This window comes from Macaca fascicularis, chromosome 7, assembly GCF_037993035.2.
Source record: "Macaca fascicularis isolate 582-1 chromosome 7, T2T-MFA8v1.1".
In the NCBI taxonomy this organism is placed as follows: Eukaryota; Metazoa; Chordata; class Mammalia; order Primates; family Cercopithecidae; genus Macaca; species Macaca fascicularis.
The window spans coordinates 171,892,895-171,911,722 of NC_088381.1; the positions used below are offsets into that span (position 1 = coordinate 171,892,895).

General features: G+C 56.5%; 1 protein-coding gene across 5 annotated transcripts; it reads left to right on the forward strand.

The window, feature by feature from the left end:
• Positions 1-63: 63 nt before the first annotated feature.
• ZFYVE21 (zinc finger FYVE-type containing 21) lies at positions 64-18,743 on the forward strand. Of its 5 annotated transcripts, none has more exons than XM_073998371.1 (8): positions 64-220; positions 11,974-12,024; positions 12,727-13,082; positions 14,057-14,132; positions 14,240-14,331; positions 14,941-14,994; positions 17,721-17,863; positions 18,083-18,743. In XM_073998371.1, exons 3-8 carry the CDS (start codon positions 12,983-12,985, stop codon positions 18,116-18,118), a joined length of 501 nt encoding a protein of 166 aa, XP_073854472.1. In that variant the 5' UTR covers positions 64-220; positions 11,974-12,024; positions 12,727-12,982; the 3' UTR covers positions 18,119-18,743. The 5 variants fall into 5 exon arrangements, with proteins under 5 accessions (XP_073854472.1, XP_065403609.1, XP_073854473.1 ...); XM_065547537.1 differs by having other exon boundaries at positions 12,914-13,082; XM_073998372.1 differs by lacking the exon at positions 14,941-14,994.
• Positions 18,744-18,828: the final 85 nt, after the last annotated feature.

The following is an 18,828-nucleotide window of genomic DNA, read 5'->3' on the forward strand; positions in this document are numbered from 1 at the left end:
GGACCGGGGCGGGGCGGGCGGTGCCCCGGGCTGGGCTAGGGGCCGGGTGCGGGGCCGCGGGCCGAGAGACTGAGGCGGCGTCATGTCCTCCGAGGTGTCCGCGCGCCGCGACGCCAAGAAGCTGGTGCGCTCCCCTAGCGGCCTGCGCATGGTGCCCGAGCACCGCGCCTTCGGAAGCCCGTTCGGCCTGGAGGAGCCGCAGTGGGTCCCGGACAAGGAGGTGGGTGGTCGTCGCCCTGGCCCGCGCCTCCGACCCGCCCCGCCGCCCCGGCCCAGCCAGCGGGCTTCCGGGCTCCTGCGGCGCCCCCTCCGCCTCCGGGCGGCCCCTTCCCCAGCCGGCCCCCGCCCCACTCTCCCCCAGGTTGGCCGCGTCCCCGGGCCGCCGCCTCAGGCTCCTGCGTCCGCGGGGAGGGCGGGAGGCGCGCGGGGTCCAGGTGCGGGGTCCAGGTGCGGGGGTCCCGGGAGGGCAGGAGGCCCTGCACCTGCCCAGGGCGGGCGCCGGGAGGCGGGGTGCGGGGCGCGGGCTGGCCCCGGGCGTGGGTGCGGCCCTGCCCGAGGCCGGTTCGTGCTGGGCTGGCGCGTGTGGACTGCGTCCGGAGAGTCGGGGCTCGCTCCCGAGAAAGTGGAAGGCGGCGCGTGTTCCTCGCAGGCTCGGCAGGGAGGGTGCGTGCTGTCCGCCGAAGCGCTGGAGCCGGGGGCCCCGCAGGGGTCCCGCCCGGGAATCGGGGGAGGCGTCGGTGCCTCGGGCGGGCGGCGGGTTCCGAAGCCATCTCCTGCTCAGAAGCCGGGCCGGGAGGAGGGCCAGGACCCACTCTGCGGGCCTGGCTGCCCCCACTTCCCTTTCGTCTACACCACCCTCCACCTCGGAAGCGAGATCGCAGTCGCCCACTGGACAGTTTGAAGGAGACCGCAGATCTGCACGCGTTTCCCTTAGGCCTAGACACGGCAGGAGTTGCCCAGGCCACTCCTGCAGCAATTGGAGCGGGGGTGGGGGGTCCCTGAGCCAGGCGGTCCCCTGGGCCTCCCGCGGGGTTCCCTGTGACCTGATCGGAGGTGCCTTTGCCTCACACCAGCCCATTGGCCAGCTAGGAAGGCCCTGAGTGCATTTAATCCCACTGCCTGTGCGCTAACAGGTGTGTCCAGTTTCTGTTCTGTGGATTTTAACCACGATAAAAAAAATTGGGAGAGAAAGATAATTTTTGTAATATGACTTTCATGCTTAACACATGTTACAGATTCGTTTAATTCCCTCAGTGAGAGAACTAAGCAGACGTTGGAACTAGGTTCAAGAAGTCAAAGTAGCACTAATTGACTGCGTTCATTGAAGCTTGGTCGGAGGCCTGGTGGGGGGGTGGGCGGCCACAGAGCCTCGGGGACAGGAAGTGTCTCAGCATCTACAGTGTATGCAAGCGTGTCCTGAAGAGTTGAGACCAGTGCTGCTTACCTCTCTCCCCAGTATCGCCACCCTAAGGAGTCTTTTTAGACACTTTCCCCCTAATCATCCGCCTATGACATCTTTTTAAAATTTTACTTTTAAGTTGACAAGTGAAAATTGTATGTATTTATGGTGTAATGAACTCTTAATAGCACAGAAATACTCCACATCTGTATGAACCATATGGAGCACGTGAGAAAGTGTGGCCCAGACGAGGCAGAAGTTTCCAGCAAAGCACAATTTCTTTCTCCCTACTGTACACATGCACTGATCGTACAGTTCTGTTTTTTAGTTGACCACTGTGTTCCCCTCCTTCATTCTCTCTTCCAGAGCCCTTTTGGTATCAGCTGAATTGTTTAGCATTTTCCCCCACCTTTCTTTGTGACCTCTGCTGAGGCACTGTGGAAGTCCCGCGGTGACTTCCGACCGAGTGGAGTTGAAACACTTAAGTCAAGGTGGTACCCCTCGTGGAAAAGAAGATTCCTTCCCATGTTGACGTGGTGGCAGGATGCCTCTCCATTGCCCCCCACCATGTTTGGATGATTAATTGGGATCTGAGCAGCTGAAAAAGGTCCTAGCATTGGGCGGGCTTGGGGGACAGAGAAACCATTCTAGTGAAGATGGACTTTGTCTTTGAGTTTTGTGTTGTGAATTTTATTGGAGCATGGTCTTACAGGCCAGAAGTGACCAAAGACAGTGTTCTGGAGGAACTTAGAACGGGGCAGTGAGGGCTGGAAGATTTGGAATAAAGTCCAGCTTTAGTTGCAATAGCTCGAGGGGACACTACTGTAACAGTCGCCTGGCAGGCATGTGGCGGTGCTGAAGGGGACACTGAGCCACGCTGTGCTGGCTGTGTGCTTGGGGCTGCTAAGGTGATTGTCAGGAGGTGACTCAAATGTGCAGATAACTCGTTGTGGGAAATAGGTTTATTTGTGGTGGTTCGTCACGGGGAGAGGAGAATTTGGTAGAACTTGGCAGGTGGGTAACATTGTCCTTGGCTTGGTGGCCGTGTGCCAATTGGCATCATCGTCATATCTGTAAACGTGTTGATCCATTTTCATTCCGGCTCTGTCCTTAGCCAGGGGAGTCTGAGTCCAGCCCATTGCTCAGCTCCGGAATACCAGGTGCCTGACCTGGGCTGGTTTATCAGTTTGGGCCCATGAGGGTTATCCGTTTAAAATGCTGCAAACCCCCCTGGGGAATGTGTGCCTTTCTCAGAGAGGTGGCCTGCAGCTCTCAGATTCTCAAGGAGCTCTGATGCAGAACCAGTTGAGAATCGTTTCTCCAGTCTGTGCCTCCTCAAGAACCTGTGGGGCAGGGGAGGCAGAGGCGGTGTGTAAAGCTTCGTGCGACACCAGTTTGGATAGAGGTGCTTTGGGGGTGTGAAGGAAGCCTCAGATGATCTCTGGGGCTTGTCTGACTCTGCCATCAAATATCCGACACTGACGCAAGGCAGTGGGCTTGGGGGTGGGCGGTCCAGGCGTGCAGCCATCTGGGCTTGTCATAAGCAGCTAAGATCCTGAGTTTTATCCTTAAAATCGTTGCCGCTGTGCACCCCTCCCACCTCCCATCCGTGGCGCTGGCAGAAGCAGTGACCGCAGCTCCATGCTGGCAGGTCGACACCTTGATGGATACTCTAGATTCAGAACCAGGGAGGAGAGAGCATGTGCGTGTCTGATCACGAGCCTGGACTCGGATGAGGAGAGATCTGAAGTGAGGACTGTTGCTAGAGGCCTCTGGGGCTGTGCAGCAGGGAGAACAGGGGACCCTGAGTTCTGTGAGGGTCTCACAGGCCAGGCCGGACAGGGCTTTTCTTTTGCAGGAAGGAGTGGCCAAGGCTAGAAAGAATCAAGCTGGGGAGGTGGGATGGGCCAGTGGAGGGTCAGGACCTCCAGCAGATCAGAGAGCTGAGGCCAGAATATAAAAATTAGGTGGGCGTGATGGTGTGTGCCTATAATTCCAGCTACTCGGGAGGCTGAAGCAGGAGAATCACTTGAACCCAGGAAAGAGGTTGCAGTAAGCTGAGATTGTGCCGCTGCACTCCAGCCTGGGTGACCAAGCGAGACTGTCTCAAAAAAAATAAATAAATAAAAATAAAAATACAAAAAGTAGTCCGGTGTGGTGGTGTGTGCCTGTATCCCAGCTACTCGGGAGGCTGAAGCAGGAGAATCACTTGAACCGGGAAGAGGCGGTTGCAGTGAGCCAAGATAGTGCCACTGCACTTCAGCCTGGGCGACACAGCAAGACACTGTCTCAAAAAAAAAAAAAAAAAAAAGGTCCAGATAAGGGAATTGTGTTCCAGTTGATCATGAGGAGAATTTCTGGCCAGTGTTTCCTGGGGCAGAGAAAGGGAATTTAGAGGGCCTTGTTGTAGGTAAACAAGGGGGACATGGGGACATTTGTGATCTCTGGCTCGTATGGGGAGGGTGGTTCTCGGCAGAAGGCTCTCCCAGCACACTGCAGGGTGGGGGGTTTCACAATTGCTTTCCAGGATCTCAGCGCTTGGGTAAGGCTCACCCTTGTGAGGTGCCAGGGGCTGCCAGAGCCTCCTCAGGTGTTTGGGAACCAGCAGCCTCGTGAGATACTGCCAGGGACACCGGCGAGCTTCTCAAGGGTCCCTGTGGCTGGCTAAGATCTTTTTCTTGTTTGAGACAGGATGTTGCTGTGTCACCCAGGCTGGAGAGCTTTTACTGATGTTAGGTAAAACTGAGGCTTTGAAGCCACGAAAAAGGATTCCCGGGCATCCTGTGGGAGGCCAGGCCGCCTTTAGCGTAGCCCTCCCGGGATGTGATCACCGTGTCTGCACCTGTCACCATCTTCAAACTGTCTGACAGCTTGAAATTCTAGAAAACTGATAGTAACGCACATGTTTCTAGTCCCTGAGATGCAAGTAGATTTTGTCCCTCAGAGGTGAAGTTGACATCCTCTCTCACCCCACCGCAGGGTCCCTGTGAGACGAGCCAGTTTACAACTCCTGTCTTCCTTCCTCATGGCCTGTATCCATGTCTGCTCTTTGGGTCCTCCTTGGAACTGGGTTTTTAATCTTATTGGTTCTCTCATTAACTAATGAGTTAAATCTTTGACATGGGCTCCTTTTCTGTTTGTAGGAGTTACGCTCTACCATGTAAACATGATTGTCTTTCACTAAAGGTGCATTGATACATGTATTTAAGTTGTTTTCTGATTGACGAGTTCTTGGGGGGCTGAGAATTAGTTGACTGTGGGAGCCCCACCAGCCAGTGGGTGACACTTCTCACTGTAGTGTGGGAGCTCAGTGCGTGATGGGGCCTGACTGTCCTTTGTCACCCCAGCCTCAAAGGGAGGGCAGGCATATGTCCTGAAATTTGGTTCATTTTATGGTAACTTTTTTTGAACATCCATTTAAACTCCCTAAACTATGCTTACAGATGATATTGACATTGAGGGTGGAGGCGCTTTTGGTTTCTTGCGTGCTGTCAAACCCCACTCTTGGCAGGTGGGCCGGGTGCTGGTTCTGAGGAGCTGCCCTGTGACCCTCGAGGGGCTGTTGCTGTTGCATTAGAGTGGGGGAGCAGGTCTCGACCTGCAGGTCTCTGAGGAGCTCTGTGCTGGTGTCTGCTCCCACCGTGGAGGAACGATGGGTTTCATGATTTCTCTTTTTTGTTTTGTTTGAGACGGAGTCTCACCGTCGCCCAGGCTGGAGTGCAATGGCGTGATCTCGGCTCACTTCAACCATCGCCTCCCGGGTTCAAGCGATTCTCCTGCCTCAGCCTCCTGAGTAGCTGGAACCATAGGCACCCGCCACCACACCCAGCTAACTTTTAAGTTTTATTTTGTAGAGACAGGGTCATGCTATGTTGCTCAGGCTGGTCTGAAACTCCTGAGCTCAAGCAGTCCTCCCACCTCGGCCTCCCGAAGTGCCGGGATTACAGGTGTGGCCACCACGCCTGGCCTGGTTTCTTCTTTCATTGCTTGCTTACCCACTGGGAAGCTTAGTTTATGGCATCTGCCTTGACCACCTCTGAGCATGTCATCTGGCAGGGTGGGTGTGAGTCAGTTGTTGGTTTACTGGACTAGCAAGGAGTGGACAAGCGCCGAGGGCTCTGACTCCTGTAGGTAGCCAGGGGAAGTGTGTTCCGAAATTTCACTGGGAGCCGTCTACATGCGCCTGCCCTGGTCCTCACTCCCTCTTAGCCCCACTTCCCTTGAGATAGCTCCTTCTGTGTCCATTCAGCTACCCACCCAGCCTGCGCTGGGCCCTGCAAGGTGGCCGTGGAGGCCTCCTGTGGAAGTGAGTGCCCGCCCCAGAGAGGCCTGGGTGGAGGCTGCCTCTGTGATGCCACTGCACAGGGCACAGAGGGCTCCTGGAGAGCACTTGGGCCCCGCCGTCCATCCCGGGGGGCAGTGTCTGTCCTTAGCGGGCTTTTCTGGTTGGCTTGGGCAAGAGGGTCGGGCAGCAGATGGGTGTTATTAGGGTCACTGCCCGAGCTGACCCTGCCTCACTCTCCCTCTTTGTCTCTGTGTGTTTGTCACAGGCTGCACCTCTGGCCTCGTGGCCCTCACTAAACACCTTTATTCTTTATTGATTCATTTTCCTCACTAAACGTCTTGAGGCCTGCTTTATTGGGTTGTTCTTGGAGGTTTTGGTTTCCCCGGCGAATGTGCTGGTTTGAAAGTCTGCCCCAGCCCACCCTGGTGGTGACACATGTGTACCTGGGATGTGACACAGACTGAGAGGCTGGCATTCCAGACACCGCCGGCCACCTACGGTGGAAACGGATGAATCACGCTTGATTTCTGGGCTTTGGTGTATTCTCCCTAGCTCCTAAAATAGCTGTTTCACTGAACATCAGAGCTGCTGGGTCCAATTAAAGGAGGCGCTGGTGGGAGCCTGGTCTGGTGCCCGGCTTGCTGTGCCTGTGCTTCCTTTGTGGAGCGTGCTTATGACGGGGTAGGCATTTGGCAGTAGTTTTACCTTATGTCTTCATCCACTGCTTTATTTCATATTAAATTGCTCTACTGATAATTCTTAAAATTTCTTTCACTAATATAATCAATAGGAAATTACCTTATTTAAAAATTTCTACATCTAAGCTCATTGGTTATTTAGAGTAATAAACTTCTGGATCACTTATATTTTTAAGGGAGCACATCCTAGGTGTGGTCTGTCTCTCTTTTTTTTTTTTTTTTTGAGACAGGGTCTCACTCTGCTTCCCAGGCTGGAGTGCAGTGATATGAACATGGCTCACTGCAGCCTTGACCTCCTGGGCTGAAGCCATCCTCCCAGCTCTGCCTCCCAAGTAGCTGGGACTACAGGTGTGCAGCACCACGCCTGGCTCATTTTAAAAAAAAATGTTCCTAGAGACAGGGTCTCGCTGTGTTGCCCAGGCTAGTCTTAAACTCCTGGGCTCAAGTGATCCTCCTGCCTCAGCCTCCCAAAGTGCTGGGATTACAGGCGTGAGCCACTGCTCCAGCAGTGTGGTCTTACATTTAGAAATTGGCCTTTCAACTTGCCCAAACACAGACTACACAGTAAATGTGAAAAGCAGTCCTCCGTCAGCACCATTTGCTGAGAATATTGAGAGGACACCCCCTCCTGTTGGGCACTGTGGGCCAGGGTCACCACGGAGAGACCGTCAACAGTTATTCTCACTGGAACCTGGTGATAACGTGGCTTTGTGTTTGCTTAAGCTCAGAGTTAAAACCCCCGTGAAGCTTTCTCTAGCAGATTCTAGTGGATTCTGTGGCTAGTGGACGTCTGGGGTCAGGGAAGGGACCACCACACAGAGGCAGGGACTGTGCCACCGCACAGCGGGCAGAGCGTTCCGGAACCAACAGGCCCATTCGAGGGCAATGGCAGGGCTGGGCCGCAGCACAGTGAGGGCGGGGAACAGTCAGACCATGCCCACAGCCTGTGGGCAGGGAGCCCCTGGCAGAGCTGCGAGCTGGACTTTGTAGATGCTTCCAGAAGGCTGGGGCGGGCCAGACCTGGTTTCCAAGTCCAGGAAGCAGCTTAAAAGCAAAGGGAAACAGAAAAAGGCTGGTCGTGGGATCTCATAAAGCTCAGGACCTGCCTGAGTTGGGGCAGTGGCGACATGGAACTCGGCAGGGATGAGGCCCTCGTGTGGGTCACGAGGGGCCAGTCCTTGCTGCAGAATGGCGTCTGAAGGGCCCCTGATGTGCGCCACAACCGGGACCTCTGTCCTCCCCCAGTGAGGCTCCCACACATGTGGCTGTGGACCCCAGAGGACTCCTTCCAGAAGCATCTGCAGAGTCCCAGGACCACCAGACTCTGTTTTGCCAACTAAGCACAGTGGGCACTTGGCACCCGATGTGGACTGTCTCTGAGCCCCCTGTGGAGGGGCTGCAGGCTTCTTGTGCTGCGTGTGTGGGTCCCGCAGGCTGGAGGGAGGCCCTACCTTTGCAGAGCGCAGGGTGGCAGGGACACGGTGAGGGTGGCGGCTGTGACGGCACCACATCGGAGCAACTCTTCCGCACTGACATCTTCTGGGGCTCAGAGAAGGGGCTGGACTTCCCAGAGGAGGGGTGCAGGGCAGGGGAGAGTCCCCACGCCTGTGAGGGAGAGGATCAGGGCAGGGTGGTGGAGGATCCATGGCTGGGCCCCCAGACCCCAGGGAGGCTGTGCAGCCATGTCAGAGGCGCTGGAGGATTGGGCGGCCACCAGGTCCCCACCGCGGCTCAGACCCAGGGGCCTGTGTTTCAGAAGGTGCTCGGCCCTGGTGACCCCACAGGCCTTGCCTGCCTTGTTGTGGAATCAGCCGCAGCCGTGTTTGCCGGCCCAGAGTTGGGGCTGGAACAGTGCCATGCGTGTGGGAGCAGCTTTCCTACCGAGGGGCCGAGCCCTGTCAGCTGCTTGTCGGTGCCAGCACAGCCCATCTGTCCTTGATGGAGCTCTGGGGCGGCTCTCACATTAGATAAGACGTTTGAACTCGTGTGTGGCTTGGTAATGCTGTGGCCACCTCCAGTCTGCCTCCTTTTTGAGACTTCAGGCCCTCAGTTTCTGCTCGCCAGGTAATTCCTGGTCTCGTTTAGGGGCCCCTCCTTCCCCCGGAAGGGAAAAGGGGACTTCATGGAGCGAAGGTCTTCTCTTACATCTCTTTTGAGTATTATTGTGCTTTGAACGTGGATGATTCTTGGTCAATATTCATCCGAGTCCTTAATCATCAGAAGCAAAAAGACCCTCCACCTCTCCCAAGAGGACCCCTTTGAGTCACACCATTCGGTCGCTGGTTCATTTAACCCACACCTGTTTCTAGTTCACCACCCGCCACCTAGGTCTCTGACAGCGAGGACCAAAGTGGGGTGTGCTTGTCACACCAGGCGGCAGCCTCGCTGGGACCTTCTTGTTTCATCCTTACCAAGGGCCCCAGAGCACGAGGGTCTTGTTCTCATGAAGCTGAGGGAGGCGAGGCGTCCTGGGTCCCACAGCCCCCATGTGCTGCTGAAGGGCCTGTTGGGGAGTGGGTGGGCAGCACCGAGGCCCAGCTTTGAAAAAGGCTGTACCGGCTCACCGAATCCGCGGACCACCATTTTCATGGCAAAAGTGTCCTTTACTCTGTTAAAAGAATGCATGGTGGCCGGGCGCGGTGGCTCACGCCTGTAATCCCAGCACTTTGGGAGGCCGAGACGGGCGGATCACGAGGTCAGGAGATGGAGACCATCCTGGCTAACCCGGTGAAACCCTGTCTCTACTAAAAACACAAAAAAATTAGCTGGGCATAGTGGCGGCGCCTGTAGTCCCAGCTACTCGGGAGGCTGAGACAGGAGAATGGCGTGAACCCGGGAGGCAGAGCTTGCAGTGAGCCGATCTCGCCACCGCACTCCAGCCTGGGCGACTGAGCAAGACTCCGTCTCAAAAAAAAAAAAAAAAGAAAAAAGAATGCACGGTGGCACAGATTTCCTTCAGAGCAGGTCTGAATGTCTTCCCCTTGGATTGGAGTCCCTGCTGTTAGAGCGGGGGAGCCGGCGGTGATGGCGGCATCCTCATGCTGCGCTCATGCCGGTGTCAGGGCCCCCCTGCCATCTGGAGTGAGCAGGAGGCAGCCAGGCCAGGAGGGAGCCTTCCCAGCTGAGGTTTGGGAGTTCCGTGCCTTTGGTGCCGAGGGTGAGCGTGTTCACGGTGACTTCGTCCCGTGGTCATGAGGAGGTTCGAGCTAGGAACCCCCTGCAAGTGGTAAATGCATCCGGCTTGCTGTTCTAAGTGGAGACGGCAGGCACAGCTGGGACCTGGGCCCCTCAAAAGCAGGCACCTCACTGGGCCGTGCTCCATCTGGGGCTGCTGCAAGAAGCTGGGCTGTGGCCAGTCCTGAGGTCTCTGCAGCCCTCACGGGAGCTTGAGGCCTGGCTGGTTCTTCTAAGGAGTTGGCCGGGTGGCCATGGCTGCCCACAGTGGGGCGTGGCCTCGGGCTTGTGGCCTCTTCAGTGAGGGCCTCCTGGCAGGGGCTCAGAGCGCAGCGTCAGCTGGGGGCTTCAGCATAGACCACCACATGTGTGTCTCTGGGTGCTTGGTAAACGTACCCTGCGCTTTGGTGACAATTTTTTTGTCTAGTCAAGTGAAGCAGTGGAAATTCAGGGAGCATCTTAAATCTGTTTTATTTCTAAGTGATTGATTTCAATTCCACCTTCACTCTTAGACCGACCAAGCATCTGAGGTGCGCAGGCTGCAGAGGGCTCTTTTCACAGTGGGCTTCTTTGCCATCTGGCATCTTCCGGGTTGCCCTGCTCTCCTGTGTTGAGGCGTCATACTTAACCTGTTCCCCACATATGAAAGGCTCTGGCCACCCCGCGGCCCATAGGCCCAGGCGGTGTGCGTTTGTTTGAAACAATTCATGAAGAAGGCACCTTCTCCTCTAGCCTTGACCAAGCCCTGCCGGTGTGCACCAGGCACCACACAGCTGGGCCGGGCCACCGCGCCTCCTCTCTCCCTCCTGGGCACAGCCGCTCTTGGTGTGGCTGCCACAGCTTCGTAAAGAGAATATACTTCTTTATTTCCTTATGGCCACAGTGACCTAACAACGCCCAGCAGATGGCCACAGGGTCTGTGGTCCCCTGGATTTCAGTGGCACCCGGCCATCACTCTGGGACTCTGGGTGTTAAACATGAAATGAGGCCCCCTGAACAGCCGTTAGACAATTTTTTTTTTTTTTTTTTTTCCTGGAACAGGCTCTCATTCTATAACCCAGGCTGGAGTTCAGTGGCGTGATTACAGCTCACTGCAACCTCTGCCTCCTGGGCTCAAGTGATCCTCCCACCTCAGCCTCCCAAGTGGCTGGGACTGCAGGTGTGCACCACCACACCAGTAATTTTGTTTTTTTCTTTTGGTAGTGATGGGGTCTCACCATGTTGCCCAGGCTGGTCTCCTGGGCTCAGGTGATCCGCCCACCTCATCCTCTCAAGGTGCTGGGATTACAGACATGAGCCACCGTGCCCAGCCCCTTAGATAATTTCAAGGGTAATTCTGAGGCTCTAGTGAGGCAGCTGAAGAAACTTCAGATGTGATTCCAACTCAGCAGAAATAGCCCCGCCCTCAGGATGGTTGCCTCCTGGCTGCTGTGGTGAGGCAGAGGAGGACGTCTTCCCAGAGGGCATCCCCAGTGCCAGGACAGCACCACCTTGCCATGGGGCTTCAGGCCTGCTGTGACCCCTTGGGGAAAGTGAGCCCCATGGCCACCTGCCCAGTTCCCAGGTCTTGTGTGGTCAGAATTCCTGGTGGGCCCTGAGCCCAGTCACCTTCCTGTTTCTGTCTGCGTTTGTACATTCTGTGTGCATAGAACTGTGTTTGCCAAGAAAGTCCACCCTGGCTTGTGCGTCTCGGAGCTTCTCTGCGCCTGGGTCCTCCAGGTGAGGAAGCATCTTCAGGGCGTCCCCAGGTCTGACATGCGTCCCCATGACACACACCAGCCTGTGTGTGCTTCAGCTGCTTCCAGGGGTTCCTTCACAGGCGGGGGTCAGGGCACGCACGCCAGGACTCCAAGTAAAGAACCAGAATAATAAGCTTTATGTCTCAGATACCTGGACTTTTGCCGGCTGGTGCCCAGCCCCAGAATCAGCAGGTCCCCATGCCCGCCTCGTTTGTGAAGTGGGTGCTAGCACAGCCTTCCCTGGTTTAGGGGTTTAGGTTGGCTCCTGCTGTGGGTTTCCTAGTCTCTTCACAGCGTTGCTCTTTGGTTCCAGTAACAGGACCAGGGCCAAAAAGGTGTTGCTAAGGTGATCTGCTGTTGGGTCCAGTGTGGAGGGACCTGAAATGCCGGGATGCACGTTCTGCTGCAAGACAGTCAAACCCCAAGCCCACCTCAGGCCCAGACCCCATGGGTACGCTGGGTGCAGGCCTCGGAGCAGCCTGCACCCCACTGCATTGGCTCTGGAGCCTGGGCACAGGCGACCAGTCCACCATCCTGCGTCACAAGCCTGCCTGCCTCAGGCCGCTTGGGTGTGGGGGGAGGTAGCAGGGCCCAGCTTTCTCAGCAGCCCGGGGTCCTGCCCCAGCGACATGGTGAGTGACTAAGCTGGGTTTTAACGCTTTGTCGTCTCTTTCCTAGTGTCGGAGATGTATGCAGTGTGACGCCAAGTTTGACTTTCTCACCAGAAAGGTGAGCTGAGGCTGCTGAGTGGGGGTGGTGGGAAGAGGGGAGGGGCCCTAACAGGACAGCTGCCCCTTCTGGCAGGGGACGGATGTCATCTTGTGGCTTGTTTTTTTTTTTTTTTTTTTTTTTTTCTGAGGCGGAGTTTTGCTCTTATTGCCCAGGCTGGAGTGCAGTGGCTCCATCTCGGCTCACTGCAACCTCTGCCTCTCGGGTTCGAGGGATTCTCCTGCCTCAGCCTCCTGAGTAGCTGGGATTACAGGCACCTACCACCATGCCCGGCTAATTTTTGTATTTTTAGTAGAGATGGAGTTTCACCATGTCGGCTAGGCTGGTCTCGAACTCCTGACCTCAGATGATCCTCCCACCTCAGCCTCCCAAAGTGCTGGGATTATAGGGGTGAGCCACCGCACCCAGCCATTATGGCTCGTTTTGAGTGTCAGCCGTGCCCTGTTTCCGTGGAAAGTGACTGGGCTGATTCTGCTGGATGCCATGGGGTGGGGATGCAGCTTGCGAGGCCTGTGCACCTACCTCTTACCCTGCCCTGTCCTGCTTTGCCCTCGCTAAGTGTGTTGCCCCTAATGTGTGCCCAGCTCATGGCGCCCCGAGGCCCGAGGGCGTCCTAAGCAGTGGGACTTGGGTAGTTGAAAGAAAGAGCTGAAAAACAGCCATTTTGATCCACAATTTTGAAAAAAGGGCCTCATTTCCCAGGTGAGGCGAAGCCCTGCTGTGTGGTGGGGAGCCCAGGGGCTGGCGTCAGGAGGTGCGCGTGTGCAGCGGCCAGCAGGGGGGCCTCGCGTTTAGGCGCGGCCCGGGCAGTGCCAGGCCAGCAGGGTCCACACCCGGGGCCGCTTGTCCCCTGCCCCTCCTCACTGCCAATCCTCCCGCATCTGCCCAGCACCACTGTCGCCGCTGCGGGAAGTGCTTCTGCGACAGGTGCTGCAGCCAGAAGGTGCCGCTGCGGCGCATGTGCTTTGTGGACCCCGTGCGGCAGTGCGCGGAGTGCGCCCTGGTGTCCCACAAGGAGGCGGAGTTCTACGACAAGCAGCTCAAAGTGCTCCTGAGCGGTAAGGACGCGGGTCCTGCAGTCCTGCGCGCGCCGCCAGCCGGCTCCTCGTGTCTGTGGCGATGCTGTGGGCTGTGCACAGGGCGTTCTGCTTCTCTTTGACGTTCTCTCGCCTTCCCTCCCTCCCTGTTTTCTTCTGGATTCGTTTAGAAGCAGTTATAGAGCCTTCCCTTCTCTTCAGAGGCGGAATGTCGTCTAAAATGTGGGTGCTGACTCCGCTGGGCACGTCCATCAGGTGGGAGGGGAGGCCCTGGGCCCAGGCAGCACCTCCCCCAGGTGGAACCCGGCGCCGGCGCTCGGGCCTTTGCGACCACCGTGGCTCCTCGATGAGGGTCCGTAGACCTTTGCCTGGTAGCACGATGCAGACCCGGTTTTGAGCCATCTCTGGGGACCTGGTGTGGGAGAAGGGCGTTCTCCGGGGGCTTATGTTGTGCCTCCCCGGAATCTCTGAGCAGCGCCTTCTCCCCACTGCCCGCCCACCTCTGGCCACTCCGTCCCAGCCTCCTGTCCCCAGCTTGCCCGCCATGGGGTCTGGGACCACCTGCCTTCCCGCCCACAGCTCCGCCCTGTGTGAAACGGGCATGGTGCCTGGCTGGACAGTGGGCTTTGTCGTGCTTCCTTTCTGCTGTCTTGGTCCTGCCAGCTCTTAGGACCTGCGAGCAGAGGGGTTTATTGTTCTTTGATCTGGACCTTGGTGATGGATTCCCTGCATCCTTTGAAGGATGTAAAAAAATTTCTAGGAGCTTTGTAAGCAAGCAGAACCTGTTTAGAGCAGACCTTTTCGTTTACCTCTTAAACCCTTGATCCATGACTGCCTTTTTGCTCAGCTGAAGAGGTCCTTAGAACAAAGCTGTGGTTTGTTTCTTGATGTTTTCACTATGTCCTCTGTGTGTGCGTCTCCTGCTGGTACTCGTGGGAAGGGTTAGGTGGAAAAGAAGCAGACCCTGTTCTCACATTTGCTTTTGTGTTCCCAAGGAGCCACCTTCCTCGTCACGTTTGGAAACTCAGAGAAACCCGAAACTATGATTTGTCGTCTTTCCAATAACCAGAGGTAAGAGCCAGATCCTGCTTGGCACGGGGCAGCATTGTCACAGACCGGGAGCCTCGGTGGCACTGAGTCTGAGAGTGACCCGATTTGGACACTTTTATTTGATGTAGATACTTGTTTCTGGATGGAGACAGCCACTATGAAATCGAAATTGTGCACATTTCCACCGTGCAGCTCCTCACAGAAGGCTTCCCTCCTGGAGGTAAATGCCAGCACGTCCTTTCCTAAGCCAGGAGGGTTTGGTGCCATGCATGGGTGACAAGAGGAGCGTCCACTTTTGGGATCAGGCAGCCACCCTGAGGAACGGGGTCTGCTGGGTCTCCAGGACAGCCTGCCTTTCCTCTTTGGGGGGCGTGTATTTACTCAGTGGCTTTAGAACTCGCCAGGTGAGTGGAGACTTAAACCGTAAGACAACAAAGGGAAATTTGCCTCAGCATGTCGTAATGATTTCCTCTGCTCTAAATGCTGTAATGTATCATTCCGTTTATTGTTGGACTCAAACCAAGGATAAAGCCCCAAATGCAATAACTGAGATCCCCAGAAAGGTCTGAGTGGTGGCTCATCGGGAGCCAGCACTTCAGCCCTCCTCCTGCAGGCGTCTGTGCAGACCAAACCCCTGGTGCGTTTCCTGGTGAGCTTTGGCCCAGCCTGGGCCTCTCCACTAAACTCCGCTGACGGGGAGCTCGCATCCTGTTATCTGCAAACTGTGCTGACAGATGCGCGTGCCGTAACCCATGTTGCTTTCTTTCCGTTCTCTCACCGGCTCTTGGGTGCTCCTTCTCGCCACTGCCTGCCCACCTTCTTGCCATAGAAAAAGACATTCACGCTTACACCAGCCTCCTGGGGAGCCAGCCTGCCTCTGAAGGTCAGCCTCTTCCTCCTCGCCGGGGCTCCCTGCATGCGGCGGGCCGGTTCCTCCCCTCGCCACCTGGCTTCTGTCCACGGGGTGGTCCGTGCCAGGGTTCTTTGTGAAACCTGGATTCACTTCTTTTGGTTGACTTAAGAGAGATGTTGGGTCTGGTACGTGGGTTTCTAAAGCATAAATGAAGATACCGCAGCAGATGTACTTTCTCAGTTCTGTCTCGGGGGGAGGGTTACCCAGCAGTTGACAGCTCTCTGTCAGTACCTGCCAGCCCTGAACTGGCTGAGGCCAGGGGGCATGGGTGCTCACAGGGGCTCACCTGCCTTCGGGAGCCTCTCCCAACTTTGCCCTTCCCACTGAGGCCTGGCACTCCCCAGCTCAATGTGGCCTCCTGGGACCCCTAACTCTCCTGGCACTTCTGTCAGCCTCCTGAATGATGAGGTGAGATGCCCAGGCCAGTGTTTTGCCACCTCTGTCCTGAGCTCAGGGACGTGTTTGGAGCCGGGATGGTGTCAAGCTGGTTGCCTTGAGCAGGCTGCGTGGTATAGACGCCCAGGTGCGAAGGGTAGGGTCTGGAGAAGCGGGGGTCACCCCAAGCACCCCTCTCTGCCTGCCTCCTCCTGGGGAGCCTGAGGCTCAGATGAAGGCCAGTGCTTAGGGGCATCCAGTGCTCCTGAGGCCGGGGCAATGGAGCCTCCGGGACTGCTCTCCTGGGCTGACCCTCCCCAGGGCTTCTGGCACTGTGTCCCCTTGTGATGGCTTGGGGGGTGCAGTGAGCCCCACTCTGCGCAGTCTCAGTAGAGCCCTTCAGACCCCAGCACCGTCTTCCAGTGGGGGCGGGGACAGTAGTAACAGTCCCCTGACCTGAAGGCAGCCAGGGGGCCGCCTGCCAGCCTGGGCCCTGTAGGGCAGGCCACACACTCATTCTTTCACGGCCAGATAGTAAACCTTTGCCAGCCCCACGTGCCGTGGTAAAGTGGAGGCAGCTGCAGAAGACAGGGTGACAGACGGCCATGGCTCTGGTCCAGTGGTGCCTTATCAAGCAAACGCAGGCGGTGGACAGAGCCAGGTCACTCTGCTCTAGAGCCCAGGCAGGACGTTACACTGATAGGGAAGGTTCCCCAGTGTAGGGGCTGGGTGGGTGTGCCCTAACCATAGAACCGGGCTTATGAAATGTGGTTCCAGAGGCCCGGCATGGTGGGGGCCTGTAACCCCAGCACTTTGGGAGGCTGAGGCGGGTGGATCACCTGAGGTCAGGAGTTCGAGACCATCCTGGCCAACATGGTGAAACCCTGTCTCTACTAAAAATATAAAAATTAGCCAGGCATGGTGGCAGGCGCCTGTAGTCTCAGCTACTTGGGAGGCTGAGGCAGGAGAATCGCTTGAACCCAGGAGGCGGAGATTGCAGTGAGCCGAGATCCCACCACTGCACTCCAGCCTGGGTGACAGAGACGCCAAAAAAAAAAAAGAAAAAAAAAGCCAGGCATGGTGGTTCACACCTATAAGCCTAGCACTTTGGGAGGCCGAGTTGGGCACCTGAGATCGGGAGTTCGAGACCAGCCTGACCAACATGGAGAAACCCTGTCTCTCCTAAAACTACAAAAAAGAGAAAAAAAAAAAAAAAGCTGGGCATGGTGGCACATGCCTGTAGTCCCAGCTACTCAGGAGGCTGAGGCAGGAGAATCCCTTGAACCCGGGAGGCGGAGGGTGCGGTGAGCCAAGATCGGGCCACTGCACTCCAGCCTGGGCAACAAGAACAAAAACTGTGTCGCGGGGGCGGGGGTGGGGGGAGGGGAAGAAAGGAAAAGTGTGGTTCCGGGGCCTCCGGCGCTTGCAGCTGCAGCCTTGACGCCCACTCCACCAACCGGCAGAAGAGCCGGCCCTGGGTGCTGATGGGGGATGTGTGTCTGATGGAGGGGTCTCCCGAGAGGTCAGCGATTGCTCACGATGGGGCTTCCCTCCCAAGTCATTAAATTCATGGGAGGCTGCATCCCATGGGTCTCTTTCAACTCCAGCCCTGCCTGAGGAGTCGCTCTCTTGAGCGGTTCATTGTTGGAGCAAGTGCTGGAATTGAGTCATTGTCACTGGATCAGCTGGTCACTGCTGCCCAAAGACGGGGAGCCTGGGTCCCCTAGGTCTGGGGAGATGGCCCGTGACCAGGCTGGGGTGGCATTTCCCTGGCACTGGGCCTTTGTACTGACAGTCCCCTCTGTGCTGCTCCTCAGAGGCTGAGGCCTCCGACTCCTGGGTGTGAGGCCAGCTGTGGCCCTGACCATCTGCTTGGCCTGTCGGTGGCCAGGGCACTCTCGAGGTGGCCTCCCCTTTTCCCCCAGCCCTGGGTGCAGGTGGGCATCTCTGCAGGAGCCAGTCTGGTCTGGGGGTTCTCTGAAGGCAGGAACCCCCACAGGCCCCAGGGCACGGCAGCGCCTCAATTAGCGGAGAACGAGGCCTCTTGTGGTGATGCGGCTCTGGTGGTTTGTCCCCAGCCTGGGGCACCCGGCTGAGTGTCTTCGTCCCTCTCCCACCTACCCTGTGAGCTTGGGGTCTCCCTTCAGAGGCCTGAGATGGTGTTTCCTGGGTGCTCCTGAGCACCAGTCCTCACCGCCAGGCTACTCTTGGGACCAGCACAAGGTTAGGAAGGTGTCCTGGCCACCACCACCTTGGGGCTGGTGACCACCTGGGCACTCAGGGTCTCCTTTGGGCCGTCTTACCTCGTCTCCCTCCTCCAGGAGGCAACGCACGGGCCACAGGCATGTTCCTGCAGTATACAGTGCCGGGGACGGAGGGTGTGACCCAGCTGAAGCTGACAGCGGTGGAGGACGCGAATGTGGGCAGGAGGCAGGCGGTGGCGTGGCTAGTGGCCATGCACAAGGTACCTGAGCCCAGGCCAGGGAGGCTGGGCCCTTTGGCTTAGAGCAAAAGCTTGCCTTTCCCAGAGGAAGCTGTGTCCTGCCATTTGACCCCCATTCCCACAATCTGTTCCCCCTCGGCTGGGGTGCCCATGCCATCTCCCCTCAAATGCACTCAGGCTTGGCTCCACCAGGCACAGGACCAAGCAGGTCTCACTGTGTTGATCTTATCTGATCTGCAGGCTGCAAAGCTCCTCTACGAATCTCGGGACCAGTAACTCTACGTGGGTCTGAGCTTGGAGTACGTGTGGTCACCAGGACTGAGTCGCTTGGAACAGCAGAGCCTGCTCCTTGCGCACCACAGGGATTAATCCTGCTTGTGCTGGGAAATGCAACTCAGAAGTGTTCACTTATCTAGTGCAATATGTTCACAGTTTATTAATGCTTTAAACAGCTTCATGTTTTAGAATTTGTGTATTGTCAATACTTAATTGGGGGTGGGAGAGACTGAGCTACACTACTGCTAAACTATTTTTAGCATAATATATACTGTTTTTATGAGTTCCCAGGTTTACTAGAAGGTTCTGGCCCATCGATATTCATTTCATTTAACTCTTCCACAGAACCAGTTTGGGTAGTAGGAACTCAGGCTTCTGATCTGCAGTAGAGCCTGCTCACCTCTAATAGCCAGTTTACAGCACTTGCCTTAGCCTGTTTTACAGACTGTCCACTTACCTTATCACTAATTTTGGACTTTTGGGCTGTGAGTGATCCTTTGATACTTCACTAAGGGGAACGTGGGGGCTTTGTGTTTTGTACTTTTCACTCACTATTTCACTTTATTAAGATGACTGTACAGCAATTTGTATATAAAGCTTATGATTAAAACCTATTTTGAACATACGGACAAGGCCTCGCCTTCCTGTGTCCAGATCACCTGAACCCTCGTGCCGCAGCGCAGTCTGGCTCCAGAAACAAGACTCACAGC